Genomic DNA, 22,693 nt, shown 5'->3' on the forward strand with positions numbered 1-22,693 from the left:
ACGAAGAACATTATAATTTATTTAATATTCAATATGTAGGAAAAATTAAAAGATATTCTACGGGCTCAAAACGTAATTTTTAACAGAAATATTAGTTGTATCTGTCTCTCATTCCTTGCAGAAATCGTGGAAGAAAACTAACTAAGCAAAACTAATCATAAAAAGAAGCAGAGCGCGGAAATGGTTTTCCAATCTTAATTCCCTTGGAATAGATGAGTTTCGTATTCTATAACAAACATGTCCCCTTAAATTTTAATATTATAATAAAATACATCAAAATTCATAAAAACAATATCGCCCGTTAATCTTATCAACCATACAATAACCTACATGGGCATGTGATTCTACCCGATAAATCGATGTATGGAAAAGGTTGCAATTATTTCACGAAAAAAAAAACTTTTAGACGGGGCATTACAAATCCGAGAGGCGAACGAAAAATACACTAATTTAGATTTTTTTTACGTTGTATTTTAGCAGACGAGCACAGAACGGCAACGAGTTCCCTTTTCCCTCCGTGCAGAGATTGAGGGTGAAGGCTGACTGACGCAAGATACGGTCGGGTTTCGCTTCATCCGGGGACCGGTTTCAAAAGACTCAAAATTACTTTCGGGATAAGAGGGATTAGGCCCCGGCGTCGGTTGTTTCGTTCCAGCGGTAGAGAGGCATTAGGCAGGCCACTGCCACTGCCGCCGCCGCCGATGTGATGTCGCCGCCCCCGCGCTCCGATTGAATTTACTTTTTTATCGAATGGGTAGATTAATTGCGTCGAACGGAAGTGTTTCCTACGCGCCGTATATACGAAGCGACGCCCTGTTGACGTCGCAAAATGGGCTGCCAACTTTTTATTCGGCGCTTTATAGCGTATACAAATTTTAAAAATTGCAACTTTAAAAAAAAATTAAACTGAATTTTTACTATTAAGTTAATTATGCATCCGGTTGCTCGTTCTATTGTGGGACTTGTAAAATGTTATATATAGATGGTGGTTATATTTACGAGGATAAGTAACTTCCACATTGATAGATATTATCGAATATATTTAATTCCTCTTTCTACCAAAAAGAACACACTGGGAAGGTATCATTTAAAATGATTTTTAAGAAAACAATCTTAGACATAACTCCACGAAGTGCCTTTGCCAGCGGTAATAAAACATAAAAATTAACATAATATTTTTACACCGATCTAAAAGATATACAACAGGGAACTTGAACATTTTTTTCATTTCTTTAATACACGTGTTTATGCATAGAAATGACGCATACCAAATATCAAAACTCAAAATAATTCAAGTTTTGACACCCGGCTCTTCCTTTTAGCGACACTAAACGCGCGGGAATGATTGCGACGTCACATCGCTGCTTTTCGATGGATACGGCGACATGTTATAGTGTTATTCTCTGGTTATAGGCCGAAAATTATAGTATTTACGTTTATTTATGGCTCGCGTAAATGGTGTTTGTATTTAATATACTACAATTTGTGTTTGTGCTTATTGTGCTGTAGCAACAAAAAAAAAAAATAAAAGCCGTCGTTTCTTGTTAACATTATGTTCTGGTGTCACTTTAGCCTAAAACGTGCTGATTTTTTGAACTCTTAGAACTTGCACCCATCCTATTGCAGTCTCCACCTTATATACTTTAAGTTATCAATGCTAATATACTTCAAAATCAGTATTAAAGTTTCCACTAGTTTAAAAAAAATCCTTTTTTTTTGTTGAATAATTTACATTTTATTTAATATGACATTTGAATTTTAAAAACTAGAAAACTCTAAGCTGAGCACGATATTATATTGGTTTAAAACTAGTTTCTAAATTTTCCATGAACATACCGTTTAGCTTTAACAGCAAAAGAAAGCCTTTGTGTGTTTTGTATATAAGATGTGACTTAAAATATATCCACTAAAGGTAAATTATCAGATTGACGTTTTAAAAATCAGCTTTGGTCATTTTCAAAACTTTCTTTTTGATACCAAACACAAGATAACAAAAGCAAACGACAGGATCTATACTAAAATTTAAATTAAAACCACCAGGACGAATGTGTTGTCGTTCTCTAATGGCTTCTCTATGCTACCGTCCGGCTGGCGCGTAGTCTAACCAGCGAATTGACGTCACAACCGGTCACAGTCAATGACAGCGGGTTTCAAAAAGGATTTAAGGATTAAGGATTACATAGAACCACGAAATTACTTTCTTGGTGAACTATGTTTTTTAATACTTTACTTTTATTAGCAATATTTTTCAAACTAAAATTTTGTTCGAGTTCCCTATTATTAAGAGTGAGAGTATACTTTATTATCTTGTGCAGCTTTGGAAACAATAGCAAACTTGGTCCAACATTTGTGCTTGGATTAAGGAAACCAAATTAAACCAATAAATTATTACTCTAAATCTAATTCATTTCCTAATTCCAATTAATTGTAAGTTGTAAGTAATTTCATTAGCATATCAAGCAGTAGATTATCTGTGGTTCAACTGCCTTTTTCTCAACTTGTTCTCTATACTTGAGATACTTGATATCAATATATTTAGATATCTTTTGACTTTTGAGCAATACTAACACAACCCGAGTTAAATTCAAAAATAATAATTGCCTATAATAACATTAATACTGGTTGCTAAAAATTTTACCCAAACTGCTTCTTTAACAGCTTCAAACAAAGTGACAGCTACTTTGGCGTTTTGAGTTCCAACATAGAGAACCTATAAAAGCACATAAATATATTTTAATGTATCACGGCCCTTTCAAACTCTTGGAACCAGAATCTGACTGCTTGTTTTAAACCATACAAAGCTTTATTTAACCACAAACCTGATTAGACTCTAATAAACAATTTTGATTTGCAAAAGATATTATGAATCCAGACTTTGAAATCCATTGGTGTAAAAGTTTCATTGTAATCAACAAGATATTTTTTACTAAAACCTCTTGGTACAAGACGAGCCTTATATTTAACAGAATTTCCACTCTCAAAATTATTCACAGAAAATACCAATCTACAACTAAATATGTTTTTATTTCTAGGTCTTTCTACAAAGGATCAATTCTTATTTGGTAAAAGAGAATTAATCTCATCACTTACAGCACGCTCCCATTTTTCATAACACTTTTTCGTGGCACTGCAGTTATAGTTTCAAGATATTTTGCCCATGTAATGATTTGTGGAACTGAGATATATAGTGCCACAGCTCGTTTAATAAGCTTAAATAACAAAAAAACTGATTATGCGGTCTTATTACTTTTGCTTGCCAAAAGGTACCATTTTTTTTAATTTAGTAAGTTTAATATTTACATTACATTACTAATTTCTTCGATAGAGCAAAGCACACTTCATTTAAACTCAGTATCATACCTCAGTATGAAAGAGGGTTAGAATTAAACTATATACAGCAAATAATACCCTATTTAAAATTATTTTTTTAACAATTTATTTTATATCATTAAATAATAATAAGGAACATAACCTTAAAGTTAACATAAGTATAAAACTTGATTACAATACTAATACTAATTATTGGCTCTTAAAAGCAATAAATTTTAATATTTAGGTAATATTTATTTTTAATTGGCGGAAATTAGAAATGAAAGTGTACATATAAAAAATAAAGAAAATTTCACACGGTTTTCACGAATTTGACTCTTGTGGCGGGGACACGTTGGGGATTTTTTTAAATACCACCAGAATTTTAATTGGCGGGCTTTTTTCATAAATGTTGGTAATTTTCGTAGTAGGCCGTTTATTCCCCCACCTAAATTAGAAAGAAAATAAATAACATCTCAACTAGCAATACCAACATTTTTGACTGAATAGACACTTCTACTCAGAATTTCTGTGTAGAATTGTTTTTTTTTTTCGTAATGCGTTCCCATTAGTCGAAACTTAAACCGCTGTTACGAATAGAACTCAATAATTAGATATTGGTTCGTGTTCGAAAACAAAATCGAATTACGCGTAACGCAATTTTCAAAGCAAACTTCCCTAGACTGTTAAAAAAAAAACGGGGACGAAAGAGGGGCGGCAGATTTGATATCGACGTACAAGCAACCTACGTGAGTTCCTTCTCAATCCTTCTTTATTTCTTTAGTCACTTCGTATTATTTCTGTTTGAGTTTACGACACTGAAATATTAAATACCTAATCCTGACTGAATATAGCTGCTGATACCTCTGCAAACGATTGCTGCAAAATTGCGAAACGGAAATTGAAATATCGATTTTAAAGGATCTACGTTTGTTTCCCACGTAATTGAAATATTTTTCAACGTTTCAACGAATTTAAATTTGCTAATTTTAACAAGCTGTCTCGATTGAGAAAAATTATTTATCATTTGAAAAATCATCCATGAGAGTTTCGCAAAGCGTCATATAATTTTTTGTCGATATATGTTCTGCGTATTTAAGCTTCATTCCAACAAGTCATGGCTTTTGACGGCAATTATGGAAATGTGGCAGAGTATCAGGGATAGACTTTTAAGGTGATATAAAAATATAAAAATTAAATATTTCTTGAAGTTTATTTAGTATAGCAAAATCACATTGGAACTAATATATAAAAATTATCAACAATTATCTAAATAAGTAAGTTTTTATTCAAAATCTAATTATTTTACTCTCAGAATCGTCATTAAGATTAATAACAATCGGCTCTGTGCTTTTTTTTATGTAAATATAAAACTCTTTAATTTTTAATAAGTGCAGAACTATATTTTTCCAGCTCTCGAGACTAAAAGTAGGAGTTACATGTTCTGCTCTCAAATTTGATTTTACTTGGTGCCATAAATGTTCTATGGTGTTGAATATACAATGATATTGACGAAGATGATAAACGATCACATACATATTGTTTTTTGATAGCAATAGCAAGAGTTGCCATTTCTTGCAACTGAATACAAAATAAATATTATTTTATAACAAATATTCTTTAATGTCATACTATTGACAAAACCTCTGGATTCCTCAGTTGATGTTGAGTCGAACTTGCTAACGTTTCAGTTCCAGTTAAATTTTGAAAAAATCAATAGGATGTTTGGCGAAACGTCAGCAAGTTCGACTCGGCAAAACGGCATACCACAAAACTGATACTTTTCAGTTGAAAAGTAATAGAGCAGAAAAATGGCCACCGAAGTTTTCGTTGTGCAACTGAAAATTCTGTAACATATTCAAATCTAAACAAGGGCAATTTATAATCAAAAATTTACCATAACTATTTTTTCAATATTTTGAAATAATATCCTCCTGATCTAATTTAGTATAAATATTGCGTTTTCGCGACTAAACATAATGTTGACAGTTTTACTATAGGATTAATGTCGACATTAATCTTTATTGAGTTTTTTTGAAAAATTCTCAAACGTACCTACTAAAAAAAAGTACTCAAACTAATTGCATAGTGAGTAAGAAAACAAACTTCTCTCTTTAAAATGTTCCAACAATTCACAACAATCTGAAACAACACTACCAAAGTAGTAAAACTTTTTTTCGTGACGTAACATTAAACTTATCGTAATGTGCTAAAAGTAGTAAAAAGCTTTGCAACAAATATTCGAATAAAATGAGCCAATTCCGTTAAATTAAAGGTCACTTAAATAGAGAAAGTTGATTTTAATTGATTTTCTTCCAAGAAATATATTCTAGTAGCAGAATTTCGAATAAAAAAAATGTTTTGCATAGCTTTCCAACTATGAATAACCAAATGGTATATAATATATGGGTAATATTTTAACTAGCCATAAAATATATAAGAGGATTCAAAAAACTAAGCATTATTTTTTATTATACCCAAGTTGACAATCTGCAAACAGTTCTTATTTATTGTGCAATTTATTATGGTAACCAAAGAGGACTTAAACTCGAATTTGTAATCGCGTTTAAGCCCCATTAAGGAATGTGTTATATTAGCTGCCTTGCAAGTAGCACGTTTAAAATGGCGGCAAAACTTGCAAGCAACTCTTCCCTAACATTTGCCAAGTCAAAACTTTTCGATTTACTTATGGGAAGTAGCAAAAGTTGGGATACTTTATATTCTGCGGTAGTTTTAGCATTTACGAAATACATTATTCCCATATTGAGATGAATTTTGCTCGGGAGGGTGGTGATTTATTATAGTTAGCTTGCTTAAGTTAACGGAGAATGACAAATTGTTAAACTTACACGAGACTGGCTTGCCCCCAAGTATAGCGTTGCCGTAAAAGCGAAAACCTGATGAAATATGCGTCAGTTTAAACTCTTTTGTGTGTGCTGTCTTAATTACGTTTCAAATTGCCAGGTGTTACCCATATAAAACAATAAAAAAGGGTTTTATTTAGGAAATAGAAACAGCAATACATAAATCGGTTATTCCGGATATGTACCTAGTCACAGTTGCCAAATATAATACCAAATTTTAAAATTGTACATATTTACATTAGAAGTGTCTAAACTGGGAAATAATACATATCAAACAGTGTTTTCCCATAAAGCAAATTTTTAAGTCTATAAATTGCATAAGATTCAGATTTCTTTTTGCAAAATACGAGGAAGGTTTCATCCAAGTTTATAGCTATCAATTTTTTTGACTCACTTCACCAACATACACTGTACTCTAGCTCTATTTGTTAAACGTCTAAATAGCACACAATCAGTTTATCACTATCACAAATTTAACAGGTTTCTCCGCTGCGACCATGATCGGGAGACATTTTGACTGAATCTATCAGGAACTTCAAATAGACGCATGGGGCTCTAAGTAAAATTTGAAGTGAAAGTGAAGTGAAGCGAAAATTTATATTTTTAATTTTTTTGGCAATATTTCAGAAAGTGTTGATAACATACTTTTACAAAAAAATGGCAGAAGTAGCACTACCTAGTAGAAAGAACAAAAATTGAGAGAAGAGAAACCCGAGTTACATTAACTACTGGCTGTTTTTTTGTAGAAACTAACCATTCCAATTGACAGATTATCAAGGGTTTTTTTGGTGGTTTCAACAGAGAAGCAAGGCGATTACTAAGCAAATGAATTGAACTATTTAACAACAAAGTTGTCTTTAGAAACTAATTGATGGACAACCAATTTGTTCCGCTCTGTCCTAATAAAAATATTTGGATTCATTTGGCTGTCTTCTCCTCTTCTAATTAACATGTAGCGTGACAAAGTTCACCAGTGTTATTTATACCTGTCCAATGTTTTATATTACGCAACCAGGAAATTTGCTTACGACAGACAGCTCTCCTGCCCTCGATCTTTCCTTCTAGGATTAACTGTTTGATTTAGTACTTTGTCCCTCTGAGTAGCTAATTTTACGTTTTTTCATTACTTTAAGCAGCTCTTTCTCTATGCCACCTTTGCTGAAAATTTGAAAATTTATTTAGGATTGGATTTTTAGTTAAGGAAAGCGATGGAAGTTAAATTTCCACGGCTGTACATCAATCTATAGTAAACATCCCCCTAGTGACACTAACGAGAACGGATAGTAAAGGCCGGAATCTTGACCGCTAATATTTTTATGGCTGATCGGAGATACTGCGGACTATCCGCCTCCGCCCCGTCACGACTAATCGTTTCCGGGCATACATCACCAAGACTTACGCCGAATTCGGATTTTATTGTTATCGCTACAGATTTCCCCATTTCAATGAAGATATTACCTTTAGCAGAAGTTCAGATTCGTCGCAAATAACCAATTAAATATATATTCGCACTGCAGCAAATTCTGTTATAAGGGAAATATTCTCTAAAATTTGCAGCACTCCAATCTATATCTATCTATTACCTCATAGCCCATCAGTAATAACGGTTTACTATTTTCTAATATAATTTGAAGGAAATATATGAACACATTTTTGAATTCATAAACTAATTTTTATTCTTATTATGATTCATTCAAATAATAATGGTCAAACCTTACAAACATTTCTTAGTTTTTTTTTCGTTTATTATAATTGAAATAGGTAACAAATATTTCTGGTTTGCTCTTAATATATCTCATGCTTGCAGCTTCTACGATCCTTACGTATGGATACGAAAATAATGCTCAATGGTTTCCAGCGGCCGCTGTTAGAGAAGTGAGTTAGTTAAGTTATATCCCTTGTTAAACTAGATATTGCTGCCATTTGTAATATCATATAGTAGATATATGAAAGAAGCACTTGTAAATATTTTTATATGAATATCAATATTCTCACCACCACGCTATCGTCAAAATACACCAAAGAAAGAAGGAAACGCAAAGACAAAAATGTTTTCTCTGGGAGAACATGAACGATGCACGCGAGACTTAAAGAGCAAGAATTGTTTAATGATGGCGGCTCCCAAAATAGTTCATTAAAATAAATAGGCTTCGAGTGGAAGAACGATGATCCAAGACAACCATTTGTTGTATTATTGATCTAATAAAACAATTTAAATAATGTCAAAGAGATTTTAAGAAATCCGTCACAAATTGGCAACAGCGGCAATTTTCTGGTTGATTATGTCAAAAAACATTTAGTTTTTTGATGAACTACACATTTAAATTATCTTATCTACTGAGTGTATGACTGTATAAATAAAAATTCGCTTTCACAATTGCTGAAACATTTGCTTATTTTTTACTCAATATTTTCGCAAATAACGATAGGCCCCCGTCAAATATGAAACGGAAAAAAAGCGAGAGCCTCATTACGTGACATGCAAGATACTTCCAGTCCATTTCTTGCTTCGAAACTCCCGCATCAGTCCGGGCTATTAATTTATCTTTTACAACTACCGAAATTAATTTTCAGAGTCACATCCATAACCGGATGACGTGAATGCAGGTCCAATAAATTATGCAGCCGCGGACGCTTATTATGCTATACGGTCTGGATCAATCATTAACGCGTTTGTACGTCTCTTTCACTGAACTGCCATCATTCCGTCTCGTCCGCATCCGGATTTACACATCTAGATGACAGTGGGGGCATTTTTAATGAGGAAACGGATTCATTTTGTAATGGAAAAAATCGTTATATCTCTGCGAAGTTTTATCACACTGTCATTTGGAATATTTCCGAGAACCGAGAACATTGTTTTTTTTTAAATTATTTTCCTGGCAGGAACTGGTATAAAACTGGCGCAAACCTGAAGTTGCTACATATGCCCGATTTCCTTATACAGTTGATCCTGAAGATATACAACCGTTTTTAAGAATTATGTTTTCAATTTATCAGTTCTTGTTCAAAGCCGCAGTTACTTATCTCCAACCTTAGGTTATATACGCTACACGGTCAGCTCTTCCATGCTCTCTGTTGATTCCTGTGCACGGTCTAGTGAAAAATATTAATTCGATAACTGCTATGTAGCAGGTGGACAGTTAAGAACCATTGAATTCAAATCCCGCTTTTTGAGAAATGTCAATAGGTAACTTTAGGATTGCTGAACATATTTTGTCAAACCTGTTAAGTGTTAAAAAGTTCTCTTTTTATGATATGAACGCTGCACTGAGCGATATCGATCGACGAAAACAAAATAAGTTTCAGTGACAATCGCAACACTGCAGGGTATTTTATATAAGTGCTTGATATCTTTCATGTTTATTTTCAAAACATTAAAAACGCAACTGTTTCTATTAGAATCTATGCAACGGAGTTTCCTGCAATAAAACGCAAATATCTTAGAAGTAGCTGGCGACATAACAAATGGATTTCAATTTCAATTTCAATTATACATAAAGTATGCATCGCTACCACTTTTAGTTTAAATGATACTCCCTGTATATTTATATAAAAAATAATTTACCAGATTTTTAATGAATTTGGATCCTTGGAAAAATCTTCATTAAACGGAAAGCCGAAGTTTTCGAGACAGTTCCTGGAAGGGCTCAAGCATTTTTTTCTGGCATATTATTTTAAATGAAACGTACATGGCTCTTCAAAAAGAAGAATTTGTATGGGAGTTTATTTTTAATACACTTTTTTCTTTTGAAATTCTAAAAATGAAACTAACCCAATTTTGTTTAAGTTTCCCTATACATAACTCTTCATTTTCATGTAATTTTAGTTTCTGTCCGACCATTTCACCCTTTTTCGCCATCCGAAAATAGTCCAATTAGGTGTGATCTACCTTTCACCTGTTCACAAAGAAATTTTAACACAAAGTACCAAGAAAAAGTTTTGAAGGATTGAAAAGAATTTTATCGAATCGAATTAAAAGCATGAAGATTTTTGTAAATACTAGGATAAAAATAAACATATTTTAAAAGAAGCCAAATTACAAATACCCATTGATTAAAGGATAAGAATCCATACAAGCAAAGAATGTCCATTTCATTTTCTTGATTGGTCGCAGGTTTTGGCAGAACCCTTGACTCTTTCAATGTAGATCCCAAATTTATTTCATTTCAATTTTTGTTTGCGTTTTAACAGTAAATTTAAATAAATTGTGATAACAAAAAAAGTATTTAAGTATTTAATAATGAAAATATTCCCAACATTATGTTGTTTTTATTTCTTTTACTGGTATTTTAGGTTAAAAAAGATATATGGTCGATTCCTTTCTAACTGTTACATTTTTGCTTAAAATTTCTAATATTTTAAAACATGACTTTCAAAAAATTGTATGCATATTATTTATCTGTTTTACTTTAAAAATTAAAGAAGTTTACTAAAACTTCAAAGCGTCATGAGTCATGACTTATTTATCCACGGTATTGACGTAAAATAAATTTGAGTTCTAAAATCATATAAACTATTTGCACTATTTCATCAACTCAATGTTTTTTAAACAGTACTCAGATTCTCAGATGACGTACTTTCAACATCACTCACTAAACGTTTCACAAATCTCAAGGTAGATGGGGCTCGACTCATATAAATTTAAGTTCAAAATTTCGTTAAATTTTTAAGTGTTAACTTAAAACATTAGATAAAAAAGCGTCAATTTTGTTTAGTTTGATCATAGAAATAAAAATGTATGAGGTAATTAGTTTAAATCATGTATTGCGACAAAAGAAACAAAGATTTTATAGAAAAATTTTAGAAGCAGACATGATACGGTACTGACATTTAGCTGATATACATATCGAAATGCGGTTTTCAGTATAACGTATTAGACCCTTTTGCAATAAAAGTGATATCTTTGCATTTAATTTTATTGAGAAAATAAATAAAAGTAATCTTGCAAAACGTTCTCTAACGGTGTATGCATTCTCAACATTTCAATACAGATTTATTTATTCTAATTAAAACCGATAACACTAACAGTATCGGTGTTGTCGGTAAAGCCGCTATCTCGTATATTGAAATTTTAAACTTTGTAACATAAATTGTTCAATTGTTTATGGTAACTGAAAGCCTAACTTAAAAAAACAATAAAACAGCCAAGACAATTGGAAATCAGGCTATATTGAATTCCAAAAATCCGAGGCAACGAAGAGTACATTAATTTACAAAATGGACTTACTATAATGGTAAGTTTTTCCTATGTCCGATAGAAATCACTGTCTTGGCTTGAACATTGTTTATTTTTATGTAAGAATTAGATTAAGATGTTGTTTAATGGTGGAGTGTTTACTTCCGAAATTTCGCTAGTCCGCATTGCTCATGAACTCCAATAATTATTTCCAAAATTCCGAATATTTTGTGTCACCCGCTATAAGCTTGATTAAGCATTTTACTTTAGGTCCTCTTCATCGATAAAGTTATAGAAAAGTCAACATTTTAACAAAGTTGGGCATATATGTTTTTAAGTTACTGAAAATGACCCTTCCTGAATTTTTGCCGCCGTGTACAGCATCAGAACACAAAGTGCACTTATCGAAATTTAAATGCATCAATTTATCACGGTTTAAAATAGTTGGCAGCTAACGGTGGAACTGACGCACTTTACTTTCAAAGAGGGAAGAAGGGACCAGGGCAACAATTATTTTGTGACCATGACAACTCCAATGCTGAGGGATTAATTAACCCCTTCGGTCGCCCCCAGATCATGGTTATTAAAAGTTACACGCAAATGAATATGACTCATTGAACTATTTCTCAAGTGGTTTTTAGAGCTTTATAACGAAGGGGACCGTTTGCAGGGAGAGCTGGATGAGAGAAAACGGTTGTAAATTTTGCGAAATTTCTGATACGAGGCGGTTGTCACGCCAAATTTAAACGCGGAAAGCTAGCTTCTTTTATTGAGCACTAGACCCGATTATGATGCCACAATATCTCATGCAATAATGTTTATAACGCAAATATACTAAATTGTCATTTAAAATACGCGAATTTTACACTTATTTTTACTAATTAACAATAAAGTAAACTTTTAAAGATTTAAGTATTAAGTTTACTGCACCTTGATGGCAAAATGCAGACAAAATAGTAATGCTATTTTTGCGTTGTAACGAGATTAAAGCATTCAGTTAGAAACAGTCAAAATGTTAAAAATTAAATGTTTAATTGTCTCGATACCGAAATTTTAAGCTGTAACAGTTAAACAATTAAAGTTATCGTCAAGAATTTAGTAGTATATTAATTCAAAATATAATCTACGACGGTTCAAATACATTTTCTTGTTATCGAAAACTATTCACAAGGTTGGTGTTAAGTAAAAATTATAATTTTAGTTTAGATTTAGTTTAGTAATATTATCAAATATTACCAAAATGTTCAAAAATTAAATGTTTAACCGACACCGAAGTTTTGCTCTCAATATATTTTATATTTGTGAGTTATTTTAATTTGTAACAGTTAATATTAAGTTATCGTCTGGAATCTAGTATATATCAATTTTATCATCACTCCACTACAATCCTTAAATTTTTTTAAGCCATTTGATTTTTAACTGATAAAATCAATATAATCATCTGAAGGAAAACACATTATACAGTATACGGAAGCTATTGTTTAAAAAATCACCAAATCTACAATAGAAAATGGCTGTTGACAGGAAAAAACTATTTTTTCTTAAAACCTTTAACACTATGTAGAAGCTTAAAAGAACATATTTTTACTTGAGAAGTAATTAAATCGTTTGATTTTTTTGATTGCGCTTGTAATAAATAAAAAAACAATCTCCAGCCCTTGTTCTACAAAGTTACAATCACTATCAGTATTTGCTCAATAAACAATCGAACTGCAAAATAATTACTTTGTCGGCCAATTGATCAGTAGAGAAAACATGTCTTTAAGCAGTTTTGGTTAGTGTACCCGCTGATTGTTTTGCTAAACTTTGAATAAACTCAACATTAAGAAATTTCAGCGGTTCGCCCTTTTCGCGAATATTAATTGAATTTAAATTTAAACCGTCCTTTCGAAACAAAGTATTTATCGGAAACGTAAAAGTGGACAAGCGCAATCCCGGTCGAGACGCGTTGAAAAACGTATCCCGAGTGTCCTCCTTTTGCGGACGCGGTGAGAAGGACCGTAGAAATTTTGTTTACGGGAGAATGTGAGAACAAAAGCGCCGCGCGCCATCATCTTTTGTGTATTCTCCGTATTTGTTATCAAATGATTTTGTTGCCCGTGAAACGGAGTCAACAGGTTGCCATCGCATTGTTGGTAATATATTTAATAGCATTGACACAATAATACCACGCCATTCACGTTTGTGCGCTTAACGGCCGTGCGTTTTTGTCACAGATAAAGGATTGAGGATTACGTTATCGATATTGTTACGATCCATATATGAATGAATATAATCGACTTGGGTGTTTGACGATTAAATGATGACATAGTTTAAAGGAGAGTGTAGCCAACAAACGGTAAAAGATAAGACAATAAAACTACTTGAACGGAGTTGTCAGTGGCTCTTAAATAATAATGCATTTTATAAACAAAATATGCAAATAGTTTGTGCTCAAGTTCTCAACTCTCGACAACTGCTGAAAGTGCTTCATACAAAATGATATAGCAAGTTACTTTTAGAACTCCTCTATGCGCATGGATTTTTAAATGAACTTCCCATTACTTTTATTAATTTGTAAATTTTGAAAGGTCGCCATTTTAAAATGGCTCTATAGAATCACGACAAAATTTATTAACGTACTCTTTGAAATTTGATTTGGTGTATTACAAACCATATGTTATATAATAGCTCAGTTGGGAAATAATGGTCAGCAGTGCAGCAGAATTTGTCAATAGCAAACTAAATTCCAAAAAAGATTTTTTCCATCTAGGTGCAACCCCAAGAACAACAACAATTATACCTCCAATATTTTATAATCAAAAGAATAAAAACCTGGCAATAAAATAGAAAATGAAGTTCAGTGCAAACCTTTACTTTTGTAAAATAATTTTACCGTACATTTTTAATTCCTTTTGGCGGATGTAAAAATAATATTTTGTGTCTTGGTTTCATTCACCAGCCCTAGCCAAGTTATATTTATTATGGCAGCGTAGCGCATCCCTGTCAGTATGTCGTGAGATTATAGATGGATCATCTGCAAAAAGGACAGAATGTATATTTGGGAGAGCAGCGGGGAAGTCGTTCATGTACACAACGAACAGAACTCGTCCCAAAATGGATCCTTGAGGCGCCCCAAAGAGAACTCGTTATTACGAATTCAGTAAAACTCAAGTTTTTGTAATAAAACATCAATTGATACACAATCGAATGCCTTGCTCAGGTCACAAACAATTACATTGGTTTTAACTCCTTGATCGATTACCTCTACTACGTTCCCGATTACATGAAGCAGAGCATTTACAGTCGATTTGTCAGACTGACTAGATAATAATTGTTTATGTTCAAAATACGACACAAGTTTTGCTTTAACTATTGATAAAAAAATTTTATTTAATACTGGTAATATTGCTATTGGTCTGTAGTTGTCAGGGGAACCAGTATCCCATTTTTTTGTATATAGAGATAATCTTCACAAACTTTAGCGACTTGGGCCACTTGTTTACTAGTTTAGTAATTGGGGTTAATATACACTCAAGAGTGGCTTTCAACATTTTGCTGTTCATGCTATAATAGTTGATAATTTTAATAATTAGTTAGCGATTAAAAATTATTTCCAGTTTACAACCATACCGGAAAAATTCATTCCGCAACCGCAGCTGCGGACGTATATAAAAAACGAATATTCCCGGAGAGTAAAAAAAATATATTAATTTGAAGGCGACACTATATCGTGCTGGCCCTTGCGGCGTTTCTTCGTACAACGCGAAACCCATATACCCCGTTTTAATATTCCGAGTTAGTTACGGGAAACGCTGCTGGCGCTGCTCGCTGCTCCTTCGAGGCGTAACCCGACCGCCCCCTTCCAGGAGGGTGTGGCCGTAAATTCTCCCACCACGATGGAAGAGATTGGACGCGGACGTAATCCTCCTTACATCAACCTGAACCGACGCACGTTCGAGGCTCGTTTTATGCAGTCGTTACGTATCTGTTGCATTGCCAGTGAGGTTCTGAGGTCAACAACTTTTCCACCGATGCAATATCTAAATGTTGTCAAATGCTTCCTTCGAGTTGGACGGGATTTTGCTTAAGTGCGAATACGAATTGGAAAATCTGAGTGAAATATTATGATTTGTGACGAACGGATTAATGTCTTAACCGTGGTCGTTATTCCTTCTATCAATTTTTTCCACTGTACCTGTGAAGTTTCTCGATTTACTTCAAACATTTTCTGGCACACTCGTCTATCGTTTTTGAGCTATACTTTCCTCATCGTCTTTTGGTGAAAGAACCATAGATCCCAAATATATCCACCATCCACCGAAATATAAATTTTATTTGTTTCCTCAAGGTCCCTCTTTATGGGCAATCTGTCATGAAAGATTTTTGATAATTCCAAGAATAATGAAAAAATGACAACTTTCAGCGCCCAATAGCCGAAAATTAAAAAAAAGTCTATAGGTATCAAATTTTTTGACCTAAAAATTTTCCGTTTGAGGGCGTAAAAATGTTAAAATAAATAAGAACTAAAAGTTTAGATTTTCACGAAATTATATATTTTTACATGACAATTTTTTCGACAACACCGTGTCATTATCAAATGTAATATTTACAAACTACCTGCCACTATATATACCGAAAAATGACCATAAAACCTTAATTAATGTTGTAAAATATCAAAATTGTCGTCAAAAATGTGTTTTTCTGTGTTTAAGTGTGTAGCATAATTAGAATCTAGACTATTGTTTTTAAACGCTTTTTAATGTTCGTTAATGCGTTTCTTGAAGGATCTACATGTTTGTCCAATATAAATTTTAGGACAAGATCCGCATTTCAACCTGTAGACACCTGATTTTTGAGATTTTGGACATTTCGTTTTATTATTTTTTAAAAATTTTCTTATTGTGTTGTTAGTTCTGAAAGCTATTTTTAAACCAGATTTTGACAAATGTTTTGAAACTTTTTCACTAGGTTCTCTGTATGTAATTGTTTTAAATTGTTCGTGTTCTGTATTAGGTTTTGGATAAATAGAGTTTACAATTTTTAAAATTTGTTTAATGATATTAAGTTCTTTGTTGTAATTTTCTGTTGAAGGTGGCGTATTAAGAAGTCTGTGTATAAAAAAGTGAAATTTATGTATGACTGTGTCCGTGTGTGAAGGTTTATATAATTTGTTTTGCGCTTTCGTAATAGCTAGGTCTAAAAAATTAATAGAGTTATCCTGTTCAATCTCGATAGTGAATTTTATACGATTATTTAATGAGTGAATGTAATTTAAAAAGAATTAAATTGTCTGTCTGTTCCAGCAAAGCAAACAAAGAGATCATCCACGTATCTATACGACCATAGAAAACTTTTACTTAAAGGATGTTCTAGTATGGTATTTTCCAAATTATCCATAAAAATCTCGGCTAACAAAGGACTAAGTGGAAAATCAAACCTTCTTTAGAGATGTAAATTTGTCCATTAAATTCAAAATAATTTTGGTCTAAAGATACTATTAAGCAATCTAATAAATCTTGTTTCACCTATGGGTTAACCTGTTTCCGAGTTAGGGTGAAATCTACTAAATCTATCATATCCATAGGTTGCATTAGAAGGAATTTTGATATCTTTAATTTTGTTGATTAATTCAAAATAATTTTTTATTGTAAATTTTGATTGGAAAAGTTCTGGTTTAAGAAAATTGTTGCTTTTTGAAATATATTCTAGGAGATCCATAGCTATGACTGTCTTCCCTTTATCTGCATGTGTGTTGCGTTAGAAGGAATTTTGATATCTTTAATTTTGTTGATTAATTCAATAGAATTTTTTATTGCAAATTTTGGTTTAAAATATTTACTAATTTTGTTGAGAGTTTAACTGCTCGAGCTCTTACATAAGACTTCTGGTCTAATGCGCATATCTTGTTTATGTAATTTAACTAAAGAATATAATTTCGGCGGTTGTGGATTCATGAATCATGATATTTTGACTAGATCATCTGCAGTAAATTGAACGAATATTTGATGAAAATTTATAGATTTATAGAACTTTTTTTTCTAAAACAATCATCTACCACCAAACGCGCAATTTGAATTTGTTTCGACTGGTTGCTATAAAAGCAATAGTATGGTCTCAGATGTAAATTCTCTGCAAACCACAAGAATGGTTGACATACTCACATGAAATAGATACATAGTGTCTGATTTGTTCGATTCGTTATCTCTTTTCATATGGCTTTCGGTTACAGAGTTAAACTGATTTCGTGCCAATACATACTTTTAGAATAACTATCAGTTTAGGTAAACATAGAAATGTATTTTTTTTTATTCTGTTCATATAAAGCATTTAAATAAAAATTAAAATAAATAATTTATTTATAGAAGTAATCTACCTACAGTCATTACTAAAAATTCAATTATTTATTAATATTATATTAACGTGGAAAAACGAACTTTCAATGGAGACTACGGCAGTCAGGCTTAAAAGCTAAAACGCAAACAATTTTTGAAAAATGTAGAGTGGCGACGCGGACAACTGACTAGTTTTTGATACTGCAAATAATATGTTATATTTAACACTGTTCTTCATAATAAACATAAACTATATTTGTGTGATGAGTTGTTTTGTTTTTCTGAAAAGTAACGGTTCACACGTCCGATAAATACACGTAATAATAATCGCGGGTGAACGCAGCAGCGAGTTGACTTCCCTTAACATTTAATTGAACCGAAATGAGAAAAATGGTTTATTTTCTTCGCAAACAAAACACTTAGGGGTTGCGCTGAAGTTGTCGTCAGTAATTATTCAAGTGGTACAGCGACGGTGGTGAGCGAATTTATAAAGCTGGAAAGTTGGACCGAAGTTGTCAAGTTTAACCATTAATTACGGCAAGCGACGTATGCGTTCGCCATTTCGGTCTTGCTTGCTGCCCCGTGTTTTGCACGGATTTTTAAATATGTGTAAATAATGTCGAATAGGAAATTGCAGAGTAATGCAAATAAGTAATGTAAATAGTGTTCATTTTTAAATCGATTTTAAATATATAGTTGCGTGTTAATCGAACTTGGAAAATTAAAAGATACTTTATTAAAAATATTTATATGACTTGACACAAAAAATTTGTTTATTCACTTAGAAAAATGACGGAGAAATTAGGGCGCAACGTTACCATAAATACCTTCCGTATTTACAACACTGACTTAGAAAACATTTAGCTAACCAATTTTTAATTATATGGCAAAAGTAAATGGAATATTAAGCAACAAGTGTGACAAGCGCCATTTTAGTCATGACAAGTTTATAAACGTTTTGCATAATATAGTATACTTTTTCTGCGACCATTAGCTTTTTGGTAATTTTTTGCAAAATGGCACAAATGTGTGACGCGAACTTCAGAACTGACAAACATCAAAATTCCAGAGCTAAAATCTACCAAAACATCCGATCCCTCCCAAACCCGTGACTCAGGTACCGGAATCGTCCGAAGTGGCTTGCAACCGTGACTGTGGATAATAAACTCGAAATCAATACCACAGAGATATCTGTCGAGCAGTAGCTATCCGCTTAGGTCCTATTGCGGTCCTATGAAACAGTTCTTCGTGATTACTGGTTCCTTTTAAAGCCCCACTACCTCTAACAACTTTATGGCAACGATGTACAGACAACTCTGTAAAACATCGCGTCACTGTTGTTGCATTTCAGTCATTCCCCGAATGGACATCCCAGCCTTTCGGAGGCAGAAAATAAAATGAGCTTGTTCCTATTTTTACAAGATACATACAAGATAATAACAATAAAACTGAGTAACTCTTTAAGCAAATCCTTAAAAAGGAACCTAACTAATCTTTTGCGTTTGGTTTACTATACTTCATGTAAGCAACCTGGGAAAGTAATTACTTCTTTTTTTCCATTTATGAGTAGGTACTGGTACAATTTCTATTTCCGATCTTTCGTATATAGCTTTAGTGTAAAACTTTATTTGGAAACTGTTTAGCGCAGATGCATTCAGCTCAGGAGTAATATTAAATTGATTTTTAATTTTTTGTCAAAATATATATGGCGGATTACAAAGCAACATACTTATTATCAGATTTTGGAAAACTAAGTAGTGATATAAGTTGAATTAAAAGTGGATTTCACCATTCCCATTTCAAATTTGTTGAAACCAACTTATGAGTTGCGTCTAAAATTGTTCACACTTCATATTTAAAAAAATATATCAAACAAACAGGGTTTCTTCACTTTCTCCGTTTATTGGAGATTCCATTATTAGCGAAAAGCCAGAATTCTGTTTTTGGACACCGTCTCTTCCATTTCGTTATGTGCTCATCACTGTCCAAATTTTAGTATAATTTGTAGTTGCCCAGAATGACGCTGATGATATTATTTCTAACGACATTGCTTGGTGTTATATTTTTTCGTTACTTTGAGAAGTAATATCGACTGTTGTCCATGCATTGGCAAATATGTCATTTTATTTTAGACAGTGACTTTACCAACAGAAATACGGACGATTAAAATGTTTATGATGTTTCGACATCTAGTAGGACATTTCCTAATTGAAAGTTCAGAGAGAAATAAAATAGAAATCAATTCGAAACGAATTCACTAAACTTGGCTATCAAGTCATAGATGGCGCATTATTAAAAATATCGGTTTAAAGGAGAAACCTGTTGTATAACAGTTTCGGCCAGATTCCTTGAATCAAATGGAAACGACCAATGTAGACTGTCAATGTCAAAGAAGATGGGTTCATCGGCTAATTCATGGTATTCATGGCAAATTATAAGAATTTACTGTGATAAAATCTGATAGTCATTGGGTTGGCTATCAGATTGTTGTTTTAAAGTCCAATTGGATTAAAATATTAATTTCTTGTCCCATCTTGTCTTGTTAACTAACACTTTTGGTAAAAGAAATATAGTGATTGATTCAATTTTTTTGTTTTTTCATAAATAAAAATGTTAAATTTTGTTTTTACAAAAATGGCTAGTGAGTGGTCTAATTTGTCAGAAACTGTTTATTAAATTTGTAATAGAAGCAGCTACAAATTTTCTCATATAATTATTCTAAAAAAACAAAACTACTAATGAAGCAATGATGGTGCCCATCAGAAAAAACATAGCAACAAAAGATGTGCTTTTCATTTTGAGCTATCTTGTGAAATCACTCCAGGGAACCTTAAAATGAAAATCTTAATTTTCCATTTTTCTAGTAGCTACGAAATCTTGCCCCATTTTAACAATCTTGCTACGACGTCTAGATAGAGCTCCCAATGGTGTGGATTCAATTTGAATTACTCTGCATATTAACTGAAATTTTCTCATTAAATTGAAACAATAAAATAAAGCAATCTAAACATTAAGTGGTTTAATTTAAGAGAATAGCTGTTTAATCCATCTTCTTTTGTATTTGTTTTTGTAGCCCTCTCCCCCCTTGTATATATTTTAATTAGTAATTGTATTTAGTAAAGGAATACAAGGTCAATTTAATGAACATTTGATTTATCATGGCAAAATGTATTGTTTTCAAGATGAAACTCCTTCGCAGGTAAGTGTTGAGTTGTAATGTTCACCTAATCTATACAAATGCCGATGATACGTAATGACTAATTCCGGACCATTAATATTTTCTCCTTGTAAAGTAGGAGGACTACCAGCTTGAATAATTTTTATGGGACATGAAACAATACTTGAAAGAGCTTTAAGTTCCAACTGACTACCCCAAAGTTTGGTTGTCTCCACATTTTTACAATATTTCTCAAAAGTTTCTTCATTTATTTCATCATCGCTGTCCAATTCGTTGAACATAAATGGAAGGAAGTCATTCTTGTTTTTACGCATAAAATCTGCAGTTTTCTTCCGCAGGTCGCTAATGCTGTATGTTGGTTGGCCCATAATTTCGAGTTGATGATTTACAGCAAGATACAAACAATTTCCATCAGCAGGTATGTTATATATCTGCCTGTTACATGCCTTGAGCAATTGTTTTATTAAAATCATTTCAGTGTGCCTAGGTCCTTCTTTATTTCGTTCCGCCTGTTCAGTGATCCTTTTTTCCCGTTCTTTTGCGTCTTGGTCCTTTTTATTTCGCCGTTTTTGAGCTCGCGAAACCCGTTGAACCTGCAATACTTCTTCCTGTATACTGTTTTCACTGGATGCACAATGTTTTTCCCCTGTACCATTTTCATTTGGTGCCATTTTATTTAGAGCATCTGCTTCGCTTAATTCTTTTTTGTGTCTTTCTTCCAATTCTTTCTCCAAAATGGTAATATCTTCGTTAACTTCTTTTTTTCGTTTCTTATCACCTTTGGGTATGCTTTTTTTCATAGAATGGATTTGAGCTTGCAAATCCTTTTTTTCTTTTCTGTGTTTTTTAAGCAAGTTGTCGTGCTCTGATGGTATATTTTCATCCATATTAACTTTTTCAATACGATATAAAATTTATATTCAAAAGCAGAGAGCAGAAGGCAAAGGAATAATCCAAAAGGAAACCTCAACAATAACGTATTTTAAAAAAGGGTGGGCAAAACTAATATGAACTCTTGCCCAATTTTTGTTTAGAAAGGATAACATTAATAATGACTTCTTACTTGTTGACAAATTGCAAACAAAACCAATTCGAGAGGACTTGACCAAAATTTACAAAGAAATAATTATTCATAAAGAAAGAACCTTTGAACTATGGAATCGTCCGTCCCACTGTCGTTTTACATTACCACCTTCAACTCTAAACCCACAGAGTATAAAGGTTATTTGTACCTAAATCAGTAAACCAGATCAAACACGTTAAAACGAACGATAGCTACTTTCCAAAAAAGTTCGTAAAACGCTAAACCATTTAGCTATTAGCTAACATAGTGGCACTACCACGGAAAAAATTGCTGCGCCAACCATTAATTCATCTTCCTTTATATTTGGTAGGTGACTATTAGATATACTCACTAACTTGCACTTTGCGCTATTTTCTTTCTAACCAGCGATATCCACTGACCTAATTCCTTTTTGCCTCAAGATTTAAAGGTATCTGGTGATATTTTGAGGAAATACTGCCTTAAAATTGTCACATCCAAACTTATTGACGATCTGTCAATGGCCATTTTGGTTATTGAATGACGCAAAGTCATTAGTTCAAAACGGGCACGTGCATGTGGAATGACCTCAAAATGTTTCACAATTTTCAGTATTATCAGCAGTAGGCAGTCTCTATATCTCTAGTAGCTACATGGTTTCAGTTCTATAGCTATTAGAGTATATAGTGACCATACTTCGGTAAAAATTGATGCGCCGCAGGCTGGATTGACACTTTCGGAGAAAGTAATTATTTCTGCTTCTATATTTGACCCACTAACCCACACATATTTTTAAAAAATACTGCC

At 32.7% G+C, this 22,693-nt stretch overlaps 1 protein-coding gene across 1 annotated transcript; it reads right to left on the reverse strand.

Annotated features, from left to right (window-relative positions):
- Positions 1 to 20,077: 20,077 nt before the first annotated feature.
- On the reverse strand, positions 20,078 to 22,265 carry LOC132696109 (deubiquitinase OTUD6B). The gene has a single exon (XM_060660730.1). It carries the CDS (start codon positions 21,729 to 21,731, stop codon positions 20,844 to 20,846), a length of 888 nt encoding a protein of 295 aa, XP_060516713.1. The 5' UTR covers positions 21,732 to 22,265; the 3' UTR covers positions 20,078 to 20,843.
- Positions 22,266 to 22,693: the final 428 nt, after the last annotated feature.

Source organism: Cylas formicarius, unplaced genomic scaffold, assembly GCF_029955315.1.
Source record: "Cylas formicarius isolate icCylForm1 unplaced genomic scaffold, icCylForm1.1 PGA_scaffold_1__22_contigs__length_36826433, whole genome shotgun sequence".
NCBI lineage: Eukaryota > Metazoa > Arthropoda > Insecta > Coleoptera > Brentidae > Cylas > Cylas formicarius.